At 57.6% G+C, this 14,680-nt stretch overlaps 1 protein-coding gene across 1 annotated transcript in view; it reads left to right on the forward strand.

Annotated features, from left to right (window-relative positions):
- ITGA11 (integrin subunit alpha 11) overlaps positions 1-14,680 on the forward strand; it is a 131,734-nt gene that overhangs the window by 94,069 nt on the left and 22,985 nt on the right. The window contains exons 12-16 of the mRNA XM_014589759.2: positions 2,763-2,911; positions 9,197-9,337; positions 9,552-9,755; positions 10,397-10,527; positions 14,580-14,673. Of these exons, the coding sequence (XP_014445245.1) occupies positions 2,763-2,911; positions 9,197-9,337; positions 9,552-9,755; positions 10,397-10,527; positions 14,580-14,673 (719 nt within the window). The remainder of the gene's footprint in view (positions 1-2,762; positions 2,912-9,196; positions 9,338-9,551; positions 9,756-10,396; positions 10,528-14,579; positions 14,674-14,680) is intronic.

Genomic DNA, 14,680 nt, shown 5'->3' on the forward strand with positions numbered 1-14,680 from the left:
TCCAAACCACGCTGTGGTAACGCATCTCGGCCCCCTCACCTCCATGACCCCAGCCACCCTGGGTTGACGGCGGGTCTGTCCATGAGTCTGGCCTCTCTCCGAAGCTCCATCTACTCAGCCACGAGTCCTGCCTTGGACAGGGGCGACCCCTCTGTCATCCCCTCCTTAGGACCCTCAGCTGACACGGGACAAACTGCCGGGCTCTGTCCTGGAAACTCCAGATGTTAGGTCCCTGGATGCTCCCCAGCAGTCCCTGTGCCCAGGGCCAGGTTCCGGTTAGTGCCAGCTGGTTCCCAGGCCAGGCGTGCTGAGCACGGCGGTGGACGCCCTCTGAGTGCGGGGCTGACCGGACACGGCCCACTCTCAAGCGCTTCCCGGCTGATGGGGCCAGATCATTAGGAAGTGAGAGAGGTGGGAGCTCAGATGAACGCACAGTGGAGAAAGAGAGGTGGAGGCCTTGCCGCTGCTCACACGCGGGGAAGGCAGCGGAGGCAGGCGAGCCCGAGCAGGGGCAGCGGTGGCTGGCTGTGCTCCTGCCCAGTGCTCTCACAGTGCTGGGGGCGAGGAGACCTAGTCAGGGGTGCACGTGCGGGGCCGCGAGGCATTATCCAGCAAAGCGGGCATCGTCGATGTCCCAGGGGACCCTGTGGGTCGTTCCAAGCAAGTGAGAGAAACAACACAGGCGGCTGTGGTCCGGGTACCGACTGGCAGGAGAAGGCAGGAGAAGGTCTGAACATCCCGGAAGAGCCAAGCAGAGGGGGACAGGGTGGGAGCCATAGGCAGCTGCAGGACACAGGGAGAGACCCTGAGGAGTAGAGGGCAGGTGTGGAAAACGGGAGGGAACGCAGGTGGGGGTGGGCTGCACCCGGAGGCCTTGAATGCCAGGTCATAGGGACCTGTGGGCAGTAGGGAGCCATCGAAGATACCTGAGTGAGGGACAGCTCTGGAAAGCTTTTCCTCCTCCCAGAAGACTCTGATGTGGGGGCAGGCTGACAGACCCCCTGAGGCCCAGCTGCCTAACTAGTCACAGCCTTGGCAGGTCCCAAGAGTGCCCTCTCCCTTTCTCCTCCTTCTGGGAGTCATTCAGTGAGGACAGTGTGTCCTGGGAGGCCTGGCTCGTAGCCTCCACGCGGAGGCCACAATATGAACTCTGGACATGGCTCTGCCCCACCCTCCTGTCATGTCTTCAGGGAGCCTCACCAACATGATAATGGCCCCACCTGCCGGCCTCAGAGCCCCCCGGGATGCTTGGCCGTAAGCTGGGCCTGGGATCCCACGAACCCTCCTGCGGCAGTCTGAAAGCTGACCAAGGGTCCAGGAGTCTAGCCTCTCTCGGAAGCTCCGTCTATTCAGCCATGAGTGGTGCCCCCGAGGGCTCAGTTCAGAAGCCTTGGCCCCACCCTGCCTCCACACATCTGTGGTTGCTCTAAATGCAAGCCCTCTTAGCCAGCCCCGTGCCACGTCCTGGTCTTGCAGGCCTGTCAAACCTCATTTCCCAGAATGTACTTCCAGGGTTCCATGTGTTGCGTCTGCAGCCGGAGAAGCCCACCCTACCTGCACCCCACTCCCCAACACTGAGGCTCATGTCTGCACACCCTAGGGCACTCAGAGAGCTGGTGGGACTGTGACAGTGTCACACACTCATGCACAGGTGCGTGCACACGTGTACGCTTCCACACACGGCAGAAAGATACACCTGCTCCCCGGGAACTGCCAGCAAGACCCAACGCCCATGGAGAGACTGGGCTCCTGTACCCCAGACCTGGCTGAGCGGGGGGCTCTGGGACACTCTCAGTTTTGCATGCCTGCAGGGCCACCTTCGGAAGAGTGGCCTGAAGCCACGTGCACCTCCTGGGTGCAGGACCCCTGCGCAGGGAGCAGGGCTTGGCAGCCTTTCCCAAAGGGCTCCTGGGTCTTCACCTCTTTCTCTTCCATGGTGCACTCATGGGCCCAAGAGGAGCCTCGGGGCTGTTTCTTTTGTATCTGCAAAGTTTTGGGGCTGTAAGAGCCCCCTAGGACCCGGAGCAGAACCATCCGTTAGACCCACACAGCCCCCTCTGGTCACCAGCGAGCCACTCCGCAGAGATTTATGGTAATGAAGACACTGTTGGTCCCTGAGAGTGGAGCCTGGTAGGGATCAAAAACCGTTGGTCTGATATGAAGTGAAGGCGGTGGGCCAGCCACGGCGCAGTGGCTCCGGCGGCTAGATACCACACAGCCAGGGCTGCGTTTTGAGTCCCAGATCCGGAGAACTGAAAAACATGTCGGTCGTATGTGCATGTGTTCCCAAAATCCAGAAAGGAGACTGCAGGAGAAGAGATTGGCAGGGTGGCCATTTCCCCAGGGGGTGCTTTCTCACTTTCCCTCTCTGTCTCTGTCTGTCTCTCTACCGTGAATGGACGCTCCCTATAGCCAATAAAATACAGGACATGCAGCATGGCTGCATGCCCAGCTCTTGCTCCGTCTGCCCCGACACTTGTGGTCAGGTGACAGAGGGGCGTGCACGTCCCATTAGACTGGCTTCCTTTACGGCCTCCAGCAGAGGGTGGCATGCCCTGGCTCTGTGCGGTCCCATCTCCTGGGCCCTGCCTCTTTCAGGCCTCCACAGCCACCCCTGCAAATCACGGGCCCACGGGATGGCGTCCACTCGGCCGCCCTGAGCCCACCCCATGGCGGGCCCGTCCCTTGTTCATGGCTCAGCCCTGGCAAGGCCTGCAGAGAACAGCGCCGAGGCCGAGACCAGCCTGTTTCCTCCATGGCAGGGTACACAGTCACGTCGGTCGTGTCCTCCAGGCAGGGACGGGTGTACGTGGCCGGGGCCCCCCGGTTCAACCACACGGGCAAGGTCATCCTGTTCACCATGCACAACAACCGGAGCCTCACCATCCACCAGGCCCTGCGGGGCGAGCAGGTAATAGGGACGGGGACAACGGGAGGAGGCGTCCAAGCCGATGCGAAAGGGGCCAAAGGACAGCTGGGGCCAAGGGGCCCTGCCGCGCACCCCTGCACCCCTCAGCCCTCTCCAAAGGGAGGCCACGCTCCTCTGCACCCCTCGGTCCTCTCCAAAGGGAGGCCGCAGACCCGCCAGCATCCTTCCTGATGGGGCACTGCCACCTTCACACCGACATCGAGGGTGCAGCCCCAACCTCCTGAAACTCGCTGGAGCCTGGGCTGTCCCCACCCCGGAAACCAAGCCCTGGCAGCGGTGCCGGACTAGGAGAGCATCCTGCCCTGTTTCGGGTCACTCTGGTCTCCGGCTCCTTCTCCAGACCATGGCTCCTGGCCACCAGTCTCTTTGCTGCGTTCTGGTGGTCAGGGCTGCAGGTGGCATTGGGGGGCAGCTTCCCAGCCTGGGCCGCCAGGGCCTGAGGCACCCTGAAGGTCCGTCGTGTTCCCAGCCCCTTCTTGCCACTGTAGCCGCCCAAGCTCCTTCCCGTTCCTGGGGTGGCAACCATGCAGCACAGAGCTGTCCCCGTGCCCTGGCTTCCAGTAGGGGCAGCCAGGCTGTGTTGCCTCGAGTCTCATGTCCAATTATCATGAAAGCGAATTCGGAGGCTAGGTGGAGGGTCCTCGGTGAAGACAAGGTTGGAAAACAGGGTTCTAATCAGAGTTCCTTGAGTAGCCAAGAAAATCAGGGTCCTGGGAAGCAATGGGGCTCGTCCAAGTCGTGTGGTGGGTTTGCGACCGGTCTGGCCTTTCCACAGGCCTCTCTTTGTTATGCTACCTCCTGACCCCCAGCAGGCCCCAAACCAGGCCTCAGCTCCTCCCCGCCAGCAGCATCTGGGGCCCTCCTGAGCCTGGGCACAGCGCTGCCGCCTCCTCCATCTCCTATGGCCCTTGGCCGGTCGCTGGTCGCTCCTGCTGCACACGCCCTCTGCGGTTCCTCTTCCTACCGCATGGGGCACTGTGGACCCCCAGGCCGGAGGCCCTCGCCTCCTGCCCACAGTGCTCTGGCCCGGGAATGGCTCTTGTGGGACTCCAGGGCTGACCTTGAGCGCTGCGGGGAATTTGCTGATGAATTTATGACATTCTTCCCGCTCGGTTCCACCTCCAACATCCGAAAGAGAAACCGCAGTGCTGAAGGCAGCTAGATCAAGTGGATTCCAAATCACCGTGACCCACACAGCTGAGGCCACACACGTGTCCCTCCCCGGCCCACCCTGGGTGCATCTGCCTCATAGCTGCTTTATATAGGCTCATCGTCTTCCTCACCCCACCCACGGGGCTGCTTCCTCTTTCTCTCTTCTGGATTTTTCTCTTTCTCCTTAGTTAAGAGCTTCTAGTACATGTGAAAAGATTTCTTCTAGAAATATCCTTAGCCAGGGGACCAGAAGTTGGCATAATGGTTATGTTGCTGGACTCCCATGTAGTCGATCACAGTTCAAGTCCCGGACCTAGTGGCTTAAACTCACACTGGGCGCGTGTGCGTGCGTGTCCAAGATCCCAAGAGGAGAATGGAGGAGTAGGAACTGTGGCGTGGCCATCCCTCCTGGGTGTGTATGTGTGTGTGTGTGATTTCTTGCTTCCTGTCTCTGTCTCTGTCTTTCTGGTGAGCGCACACGTCCTATAGCAAAAAAACTCTCAAAAAAAAAATCCTTAGCCAGGAGGTGGCAGAGGGGAGTTGTGAGGAATGGTGTCAGACCGACCAAGTTCCGGCCAGCCTCTGACCCTGGGCAAGGCCCTGAATTCTTCCCTGTGAGGTGAGGCCCCCGCCCTCGGCAGCATGGGGCAGCATGGAGCTTGCTCGGCTCACCTGCGGCTGGGCAGGGTCTCAGGGCCTGGCCGTGGCCAAGCACCTTCCCCTTTCCTCGAGGGTGCAGCCCCAACCTCCTGAAACTCGCTGGAGCCTGGGCTGTCCCCACCCCGGAAACCAAGCCCTGGCAGCGGTGCCGGACTAGGAGAGCATCCTGCCCTGTTTCGGGTCACTCTGGTCTCCGGCTCCTTCTCCAGACCATGGCTCCTGGCCACCAGTCTCTTTGCTGCGTTCTGGTGGTCAGGGCTGCAGGTGGCATTGGGGGGCAGCTTCCCAGCCTGGGCCGCCAGGGCCTGAGGCACCCTGAAGGTCCGTCGTGTTCCCAGCCCCTTCTTGCCACTGTAGCCGCCCAAGCTCCTTCCCGTTCCTGGGGTGGCAACCATGCAGCACAGAGCTGTCCCCGTGCCCTGGCTTCCAGTAGGGGCAGCCAGGCTGTGTTGCCTCGAGTCTCATGTCCAATTATCATGAAAGCGAATTCGGAGGCTAGGTGGAGGGTCCTCGGTGAAGACAAGGTTGGAAAACAGGGTTCTAATCAGAGTTCCTTGAGTAGCCAAGAAAATCAGGGTCCTGGGAAGCAATGGGGCTCGTCCAAGTCGTGTGGTGGGTTTGCGACCGGTCTGGCCTTTCCACAGGCCTCTCTTTGTTATGCTACCTCCTGACCCCCAGCAGGCCCCAAACCAGGCCTCAGCTCCTCCCCGCCAGCAGCATCTGGGGCCCTCCTGAGCCTGGGCACAGCGCTGCCGCCTCCTCCATCTCCTATGGCCCTTGGCCGGTCGCTGGTCGCTCCTGCTGCACACGCCCTCTGCGGTTCCTCTTCCTACCGCATGGGGCACTGTGGACCCCCAGGCCGGAGGCCCTCGCCTCCTGCCCACAGTGCTCTGGCCCGGGAATGGCTCTTGTGGGACTCCAGGGCTGACCTTGAGCGCTGCGGGGAATTTGCTGATGAATTTATGACATTCTTCCCGCTCGGTTCCACCTCCAACATCCGAAAGAGAAACCGCAGTGCTGAAGGCAGCTAGATCAAGTGGATTCCAAATCACCGTGACCCACACAGCTGAGGCCACACACGTGTCCCTCCCCGGCCCACCCTGGGTGCATCTGCCTCATAGCTGCTTTATATAGGCTCATCGTCTTCCTCACCCCACCCACGGGGCTGCTTCCTCTTTCTCTCTTCTGGATTTTTCTCTTTCTCCTTAGTTAAGAGCTTCTAGTACATGTGAAAAGATTTCTTCTAGAAATATCCTTAGCCAGGGGACCAGAAGTTGGCATAATGGTTATGTTGCTGGACTCCCATGTAGTCGATCACAGTTCAAGTCCCGGACCTAGTGGCTTAACATCACACTGGGCGAGATTTCTTCTAGAAATATCCTTAGCCAGGGGACCAGAAGTTGGCATAATGGTTATGTTGCTGGACTCCCATGTAGTCGATCACAGTTCAAGTCCCGGACCTAGTGGCTTAAACTCACACTGGGCGCGTGTGCGTGCGTGTCCAAGATCCCAAGAGGAGAATGGAGGAGTAGGAACTGTGGCGTGGCCATCCCTCCTGGGTGTGTATGTGTGTGTGTGTGATTTCTTGCTTCCTGTCTCTGTCTCTGTCTTTCTGGTGAGCGCACACGTCCTATAGCAAAAAAACTCTCAAAAAAAAAATCCTTAGCCAGGAGGTGGCAGAGGGGAGTTGTGAGGAATGGTGTCAGACCGACCGGGCAGGGTCTCAGGGCCTGGCCATTGCCAAGCACCTTCCCCTTTCCTATCCAGTCCAGCCAATAAGATTCAGCAAGTATCTCCCGTGTGCCAGGCTTGGCACCAGGCCTGACGGGGCCAACGGGCCCAGTGCCCATCTTCATGAGGCTCCCAGAGGAGGGAGAGGGCTGGTGAGAAGAATGTGGGACCAGCGGCACATCAAGAGGGGCACCCGTGGCTGTGAGTGGGGTGGGAGAGGTCAGAGACAGCTTCTAACAGGAAGCGAAGCTTCGGACAAGGCCTGAGGGTGGCAGGTTGTCCCTGGAGAGGGAGGAGGGCAGAGGGATGAGCTTGTGTAGAGGGAGCCCAGAACCTGGCCGGCCCTGGGGCTGATCCCGTCTGCAGTCTGGCCGCAGCCAGGAGCATGGCGCTGGGAGCCAAGGGTGGTGGGATAGAGACCAGGAAGGAGGGGCCTGGCAGAGCCATGCCGAGGGGCTTAGGCTTTACCCCCAAGCAAGGGCGTGGTGTGGTCGGCTGCCTAAGGTCTTCGGAAGGTGCCCAGGGAGCAGAGGGTGCACCGACCTCACCGGGCAGCGCTTGCCAGGAGCTTCTAAGTGGGAGAGCCGGAGGGTGGGCCAGGAAGAACCCTCGGGTTTCTGAAGAGTGGATGGGCCGCAGTGGGGCGCACTGCACCCCAGGTGGGAGAGGGACAGAGAGCTCAGATACTGAGGAGAAACGATAATTCACCACCCGAGACACTGACTCCAGAGTGACTTGTCAGCCTCAATGCTGAGAACCAGCTGACGGCCAGCCCATGGCCTGATGGTTAAGAGTGCTATATCCCACATGGCCAGCCACGCCGTTCGAGCCCCAGACCTGGTACCTGTGTGCATGTGCCCAAGTCCTGATGGTACAGAAAACCAGAGGCGGGGTTATGGCACGACTGTTCCTCGTGGAAAGTGCTTTCCCCCCTCTGTCCGTTCCTATCTGTCTCTCTGGTGAGTCATGACCCATTACAAAATTTAAAAGCTAATTAATTAATTAACGAAGCTAATGGAGTCAGCAGCTGGCGTGGTGGTTAAGGTAATGGACTCCCATGTGGCTGACCCCAGTTCAAGTCCCAGACCCAGTGGCTTGAAAATCATGCCAGACACGTGTGTGTTTGTGCCTGGAATCCCAAGAGGGGAATGGATTGCAGCATAGCCACCCCCTGGGGGTGATTTCTTGCTTTCCCTCTCACTGTTTCTCTCCAGCGGACTCATGTGCTCTATGGCAAAAACCTTAAAAAGAAAACTGAGCCAGCAAGCGGCGGAGCGCTTCAGGGGACTCACCCGCGGGTCCCAGACCTGGCAGCTTGTGTCTCACTCCCCTCTCTCTCTGCCTCTCTCTGCTTAGCACATGTGCCTGTAGGAACTTTTACATAATAATAACAAAGAAATATAATCAAATAATTATTTCTAAAAATAAAGAGCTAACAGTCTAACAGCAGACAATTGGTGAAATACATTATGGCCCATGCGTAATTTTGAGTATGACGGAATCGCCAGTGACCGCGCCATAGAAAGATATAGCCCACCATGGGGAAACTCCTCGCGACACGTAGTCTCATTTTAAAAACCAGCACACAGGGCCTGCTGGTGGCATGGTGGTTAAGGCAGCTGGATTCCACATGGCTGACTATGCAGTTTGAGCCCCAACTTCAGTGGCCAGAGAAACACGCTGGGCACGTGTGCATGCATGCCCAAAATCCAGACAGGAAATGGAGGAGAAGGGACTACAGTGTGGCTGTCCCACCTAGAGGGTGAGCTCTCACTTTCTCTGTCTCCCAGTAAATGCAAATGTAGCAAATTTTTAAAAACAAGTTTTAAAAATCAGTATAAAAATTATATAGGTAGGGACCAGCAGTTAGCGTAATGGCTATGTCGCTGGACTCCCACGTAGTCGACCGCGGTTCAAGTCCCAGACCCGGTGGCTTAAACTCATGCCAGGTACATGTGCGTGTGTGCCCAAGATCCCGAGAGGAGAATGGAGGAGAAGGGATGGTGGTGTGGTCATACCCCCTGGGGGGTGATTTCTCGCTTGCTGTCTCTCTGTCTCTCTCTGGCTGTCTGGCAAGCACATGCCCCCTATAGCAAAAACCTCTCCCCCCCAAAAATAAAATTATATATATATAACCTGTATATATAAAATAAATCATATATTTTTTACTTATTACATAGATAGGTAATATATCAATCTGCAAAATAAAAACATAGGGACTTCAAAAAGTTTGTGAAAAATGGAATTAAAGTATGAGTTTATTTTAGCGCAAAAAACTGGAAATCTGTCCACTTATCATGGACTCTAAACACATCTGACACAGGTGCGAGTGGGAGACCAGAAGGAAAGACATCGCCCCCGTGGGGTAGTTCTAGTGGACTGCGGGTTGCTTTTGTTCATACTTTTTTTTGTATTTCCCTTATTTTCTCAGTCTCATCTATCAGTTACAGTCAGAATAAATGGCCACTCATAAAATTAAATGAAGAAAAGAAAGGGGAATGGGGAGGGGGCATACAGAAAGAGGAAGAGGGGGCGCAGAAGGGCACGCCCCGGTGATCCACTCCAGGGCAGGACAAGAAAAGAAGGTCATCGGAGGGCCCACTCGTTCACCGAGGTTTCTGGGCCGAGGGATGACCCTGGCTCCCCGCCGGCGGGGTGTGGCGGGGTGTGGCGAGGTGTGGCGAGGTGGCAGTCCAGCCCACGCCCGCTCCCGTCCATCCGCAGATAGGCTCTTACTTCGGGAGCGAGATCACCTCCGTGGACACTGACGGGGACGGCGTGACGGATGTCCTGCTGGTGGGCGCGCCCATGTACTTCAGCGAGGGCCGTGAGCGGGGCCGGGTGTACGTCTACCGCCTGAGACAGGTACTGTGGGCACCGGCAACCGCAAGGGAACCTGGGTATCAGAGAGGCCAGTGCCCGCCTGCAGGAGCCAGGCCACGGGGGTAGGAGCCCCTCTGCCTCTGTCGCCAGAGAGGGGCCCTGGGGGATGAAGGGCGAGCATACAGCAGCAGGCCGAGGAGGTCACGGCCCCGAGGACCCATGAGGCCCCGAGCCCAGCCCTGCCCTGGTCTTGCAGAGCCGGTTTGTTTTCAACGGGACGCTGAAGGACGCCCACGGTTACCAGAACGCCCGGTTCGGCTCGTCCATCGCCGCGGTGCGCGACCTCAACCAGGACTCCTACAACGACGTGGTGGTGGGGGCTCCTCTGGAGGACGGCCACCGCGGAGCCATCTACATCTTCCACGGCTTCCAAGGCAGCCTCCTGCAGGTGCCGAAGCAGGTAGGGCTCCCTGGAGGAGACGGCCGGAGTGCCGGGTGGTGGCTAGTACGTGACCACAAGGCTCAGGGTGTTCTGTGTCCTGTGGCAGGAGACCGTCCCAATCCGTCTTTCTATACGTGTCTCCGGTCAAGAGTTCAAAGTGGGGTGCACTTTACTTCCAGGACCTTCCCGCCAGCCCTCCCAGCACCCTCTCCTGCTCACCTCGTGCTCCCGCGAGGAAAGCAGCACACCCGCGGCGTGGACACTGCCCTCCCCTGCGCTCGTGCAGCTGGCTGCCAGTGAGGGCTCCTGCCTGGGCTCCATCCTCTCGGGGCCGCTTCACACCCAAACCTTGCTTCCCTTGGAACTGAGCCACCCCGGGGGCCCGTTCCCGGCCGCCACAGGCCGGCAGACGCTCCCAGTATGCCGAGAGCAGACGCGCTGGGCCACCTGCCAGGACCGTGCGTTTGCCCTAAACGAGGGGCTCTTTCAGACACGGTGTTTGAATCCGAAGGAAGGACTTTGACAGGAGGGGCCTCAGGTGCCATGACGGGCCAGGCAGGAGAGAGCTTTGGGCTGGGGAAGCTTCTCCGACTGCATCCGCCTTCGCTGCCCCGCCCTGGGCTCCCGGCACACCTGCCTGCTCTTTTCTGTCCCCGCAGCGAGTCGCAGCCTCCGAGCTGGCACCCGGCCTCCAGTATTTCGGCTGCAGTATCCACGGGCAACTGGACCTCAACGAGGATGGGCTGGTCGACCTGGCAGTGGGTGCCCTTGGCAACGCGGTGATTTTGTGGTTGGTCTCCCACTTTCTCCGGCCCTGGGCGCTCCTGAGAGTCGCGGCGGTGTAGGGCTTGAGAAAGGGGCTTCAGGGTCTCTGTCCTTTGTCTTTAACCCACTGGCAGCCAGACCCGCCCTGCTCTGAGCCCACCCTGCTTACAGATGTTCAGTTTATGAAAGATGCGGAAGCTGTCCTGAAATCGAATCCCTCTTGTCAATAGATTCTAGGACTTCAGACCAACCCAATGTCCACAAGCCCCGTGGAGAATTGGTCCTAAACGTCCTCTCGACTCGGGCATTTCCTACACTTCAGCTTTTCAAGCTACTTACGGGGACCAGATGAGCACATTTTGTACCAGCAGGAGGACCTTCCCCTCTCCCCTGGTGTGGACGAGTGTTTATGTGATACAGAGATTCCTCTGTATCAGATGCAGACCCCTCTGACTTTCTTCTTTTTTTTTTTTTTTTTTTTTTTTTGAAGGGGTTTTCCCTATAGGACAGAAAGCGAGAAATCACCCCCCAGGGGGGATGGCCACGCCGAAATCCCTTCTCCCCCGCTCTCCTCTTGGGATCTTGGGCACGCATGCACACGCACCCGGCATGAGTTTTAAGCCACCGGGTCCAGGATGCGAACCGCGGTCAACTACGTGGGAGTCCAGTGACATAGCCATTATGCTAACTGCTGGTTCCCGGGAGTCCAGCATCTTAACCACCACGCCACCTGCTGGCCCCTTGTTGCCTTTTTGTAGAGCCTCCTTTGAATGCGTTTGTTAGATTGTTTGTTTGCTATAGGGTGTATGTGCTTGCCAGAAAGAGACAGAAAGAGAAAGTGAGAATTCAACCCCCAGGAAAGATGGCCATGCCACAAACCCTTCTCCTCTTTGGATTTTGGTCACGCATGCACCTGCACCTGGCTTGATTCTCAAGCCACCAGGTCCAGGACACAACTGCCAAGCTGGCCCTGTGGGATCCTTAATCTCCATGCCACCTGCTGGCCCTTTAATGCTTTCCAAGGGCTGATACGTTTCACCACGTATTGGCTACTTTTTGAGTCAAAAATAATGATAATTTGCTCTTTCTTACATATGTCAGTGAGATCTGTTTCATCATAAATGCAACAACAGAGAATGCTTATAAAATAAGGAAAAAGACCCCTCAACATTACTCTGCCCTAACAAGACCACTGTTAATGTTCTGGTCTGTTCCCTCCCACCCTCCCCCCACCCCATTTACACACACTGCATATATTTTACACAAATGCAATCGTATTTTTTATACAACTTTAAAAAGGATTTAAAGAGAGCTATCAATGACTTTCCAGGGAGTAACGGAGGCCAGGGGTGCTCCTGCATTCTTAAGAATCTTAGAACAGGGACCAGCAGGAGGCTGGCAGGGGTGGTTAAGGCACTGGATTCCCACGTGGCCAACTGTGGTTTGAGTCTTGGCTTGAAACACCGGACACATGAGCATGTGTGCCCCAAATCCCTAGAGAATGGAGAAGGGATTGTGGCATGGCTATCTGCCCGGGGGTGATTTCTCGCTTTCTGTCTCTCTGTCTCTCTCTGTGTCTCTGGCGAGCACACGTGCCCTATAGCAAAAATTTCGCAAAAAAAAAAAAAAAAAAAAAAAAAAAAAAAAACACCTTAGAATAAACAGAAATGTCTTAATCCCCCTTCCCTAGAAAACAGTCTGGGTAAAAAGCTTCGTGTGAACACTTGAGAGTGGGTTCAGTCCTCGAAGCACGAGTTGAGGAAAGGAAGACAGTTGATAGGAGGGGACTTCAAGAAGTTCGTGGAGAAATGGAAATTCAGTTTGAGTTTATTTTGATAACATAAAAAAGCGAAAATCTATTATTCACGATACACATTTCCAGTGCTTTCGAAGACCCTTGCTCTGAGCAACGCATTACGGAGCGAGCCACTGCCGCCCTAAGTGCAGCTCCTTGTTTGGCATCTCTGCATCTCCAGAGAGGCAGCAGGAAGCGGCCCATGGTAGGGACGAAGGGAACAGCATTTCTGCTGGCTCCTAAGGTCCCCGTTACCCACAGCCGAAGCACCAGCACCCACCCTGCCAGGGCAGCACTGGGGAGGCTGGTCTCTGAGCCCGGCCAGCCTGTGCGCGGGCACGTGGTCTGCCTCTCTGTGCCGGCCTGCACCACAGTGGGGGCTCTCGGGCCTTTGGTGGCGGCAACAGTCGGGACTTGAAAGGCACAGGAAGGGGACTGGCTGCTGGCTCCAGCCAGACTGCAGGACAGGTGCCCAGAGCCGGGGAGGGACAGACGCGGCCCTGCGGGTCCTCGGGGCGGCACAGAAACTTCACTATGGAAGAGAGACACCGTGCAGGCAGCCACACGCCGAGACTCACTCCACAGGGAGGGTTCAGTTGAGCTCCGTGGTCTGGACCGACGAGCTAGTCACGAGGCCCGGCCAGACCCTGTGGGAAGACATGCTGGTCAGATGTGCCTGTCTGCTGGGGGCACCTGGGGAATGTTTAAGCCACACCGCCCAGGCTCCCCCGGCCGATCACAGCGGAAGTCTGCGAGCCACGGCCTGCGGGCCGGTTTCCACAGCGCCCACACTCGGTGGCACTGCCACTCACCTTCGCTTCATTTGGTTTTGGCTTTTTTTTTAAGGCTTTTGCGATATGGTGACAGCGCTCACCAGATAGCAATAGTGAGAGGGAAAGTGAGAAATCACCCCCCAGGGGGGATGGCCATGCAGCAATTCCTTCTCCTCCATTGCCCTCTCGGGATGTTGGGCACGCACGCACACGCGCCCGGCATAATTTTCACAATCCCGCATCAGAGGAGTCATGTGACCTGCCCAAGGCCAATGAGGAAGCAGAGGAGCCAGGACTCCCGCACAGAGGGGCCGCCCCCCAGCTGAGAACAGAGCCGGCCTCTGAAACGGGATCACACTGCCCCCGTTCACGTCCATGGGGAGAGAGGCACTGAGCTCCGTTTGCCTTAGACTGACGTAGGGTGACGGCCTTTCCTGGGCCACCTGGGCGGGGCTGTGCCGGGGTGGGGGAGACTCCAAGACACCCACACATGGGATCCCCGAGGGAGCGGCACACCAGGCTCTTCAAAGTGTGGTCCGTGGACCATCGGCACCCCCATCACCAGAGAGCGTGTCATAACGTGAACCAGGGCCGCCTGTAGCACAGAGGTGAAGCACTGCACGTGGCCAACTACTGCTCAAATCCCGGCCCTGGTGGCTTAAAACACACCTTTGGGAGACCAGCAGTTAGCGTAATGGCCATGTCGCTGGACTCCCATGTAGTCAACTGCAGTTCGAGTCCCGGACCTGGTGGCTTAAACTCACTCCAGGCGCGTGTGCATACGTGCCCAAGATCCCGAGAGGAGAGTGGAGGAGAAGGGATTGCGGCATGGCCATCCCCCCTGGGGGGTGATTTCTCGCTTTCTGTCTCTCTGTCTCTCTCTGTCTTTCTGACAAGTACATGCACCCTATAACAAAAAACCTCTCAAAAAAAAAAAAAAAGAAAAGAAACACACACTGGGTACTTGTGTGCGTCCAAGATCCTGGGGTGGAGAGATGGAGGAGAGATTTCAGTGTGACCACGCCCTGTGGGGGAAGGGGTACTTTCCTTCTCTCGCTCTCGCTCTCTCTCTCTCTCTCTCAGTCTCTCTCTCTCTCTCTCTGGCAAGCACACATGCCCTCTGGCAATTAAAGAAAAACCATGTGTAAAAAAATCCGGGCTCAGTGCCTCGCTATTGGGTCATCATGTGGATTGTAAGAAGACCCCCAAGGGCTGAGCAGAGCACGTGCTGAAACCCGACGGCGCTGCTCTAGAGCGTACCGTCAGCGTCGCGTTCAGATTTAAGCTGGCGGGGCACAGCTTGGGCTCCGGCATGTCTTCAAGCCCCGTGGATGGTCTAATGAACATCCAGGGCAGGTTGCCAGCAGCGGGCGAGCCCCGAGCCCCCTGTGCTCTCCGGGCCCGCCCCCTGACACCCAGAGCCCCCTCCTCGCCACCCTCCAGGGTGAGTTTGCAGGTTTTGTTCAGGTCCGCCAGCCCCACCCACCAGCTCTGGCCCTTCCCCTCCAGGTCCCGGCCTGTGGTTCAGATCAACGTCAGCCTCCACTTCGAGCAGTCCAAGATCAACATCTTCCACAGGGACTGCAGGCGCGGCGGCCGGGACGCCACCC

Source organism: Tupaia chinensis, unplaced genomic scaffold, assembly GCF_000334495.1.
Source record: "Tupaia chinensis unplaced genomic scaffold, TupChi_1.0 Scaffold000377_2, whole genome shotgun sequence".
NCBI lineage: Eukaryota > Metazoa > Chordata > Mammalia > Scandentia > Tupaiidae > Tupaia > Tupaia belangeri.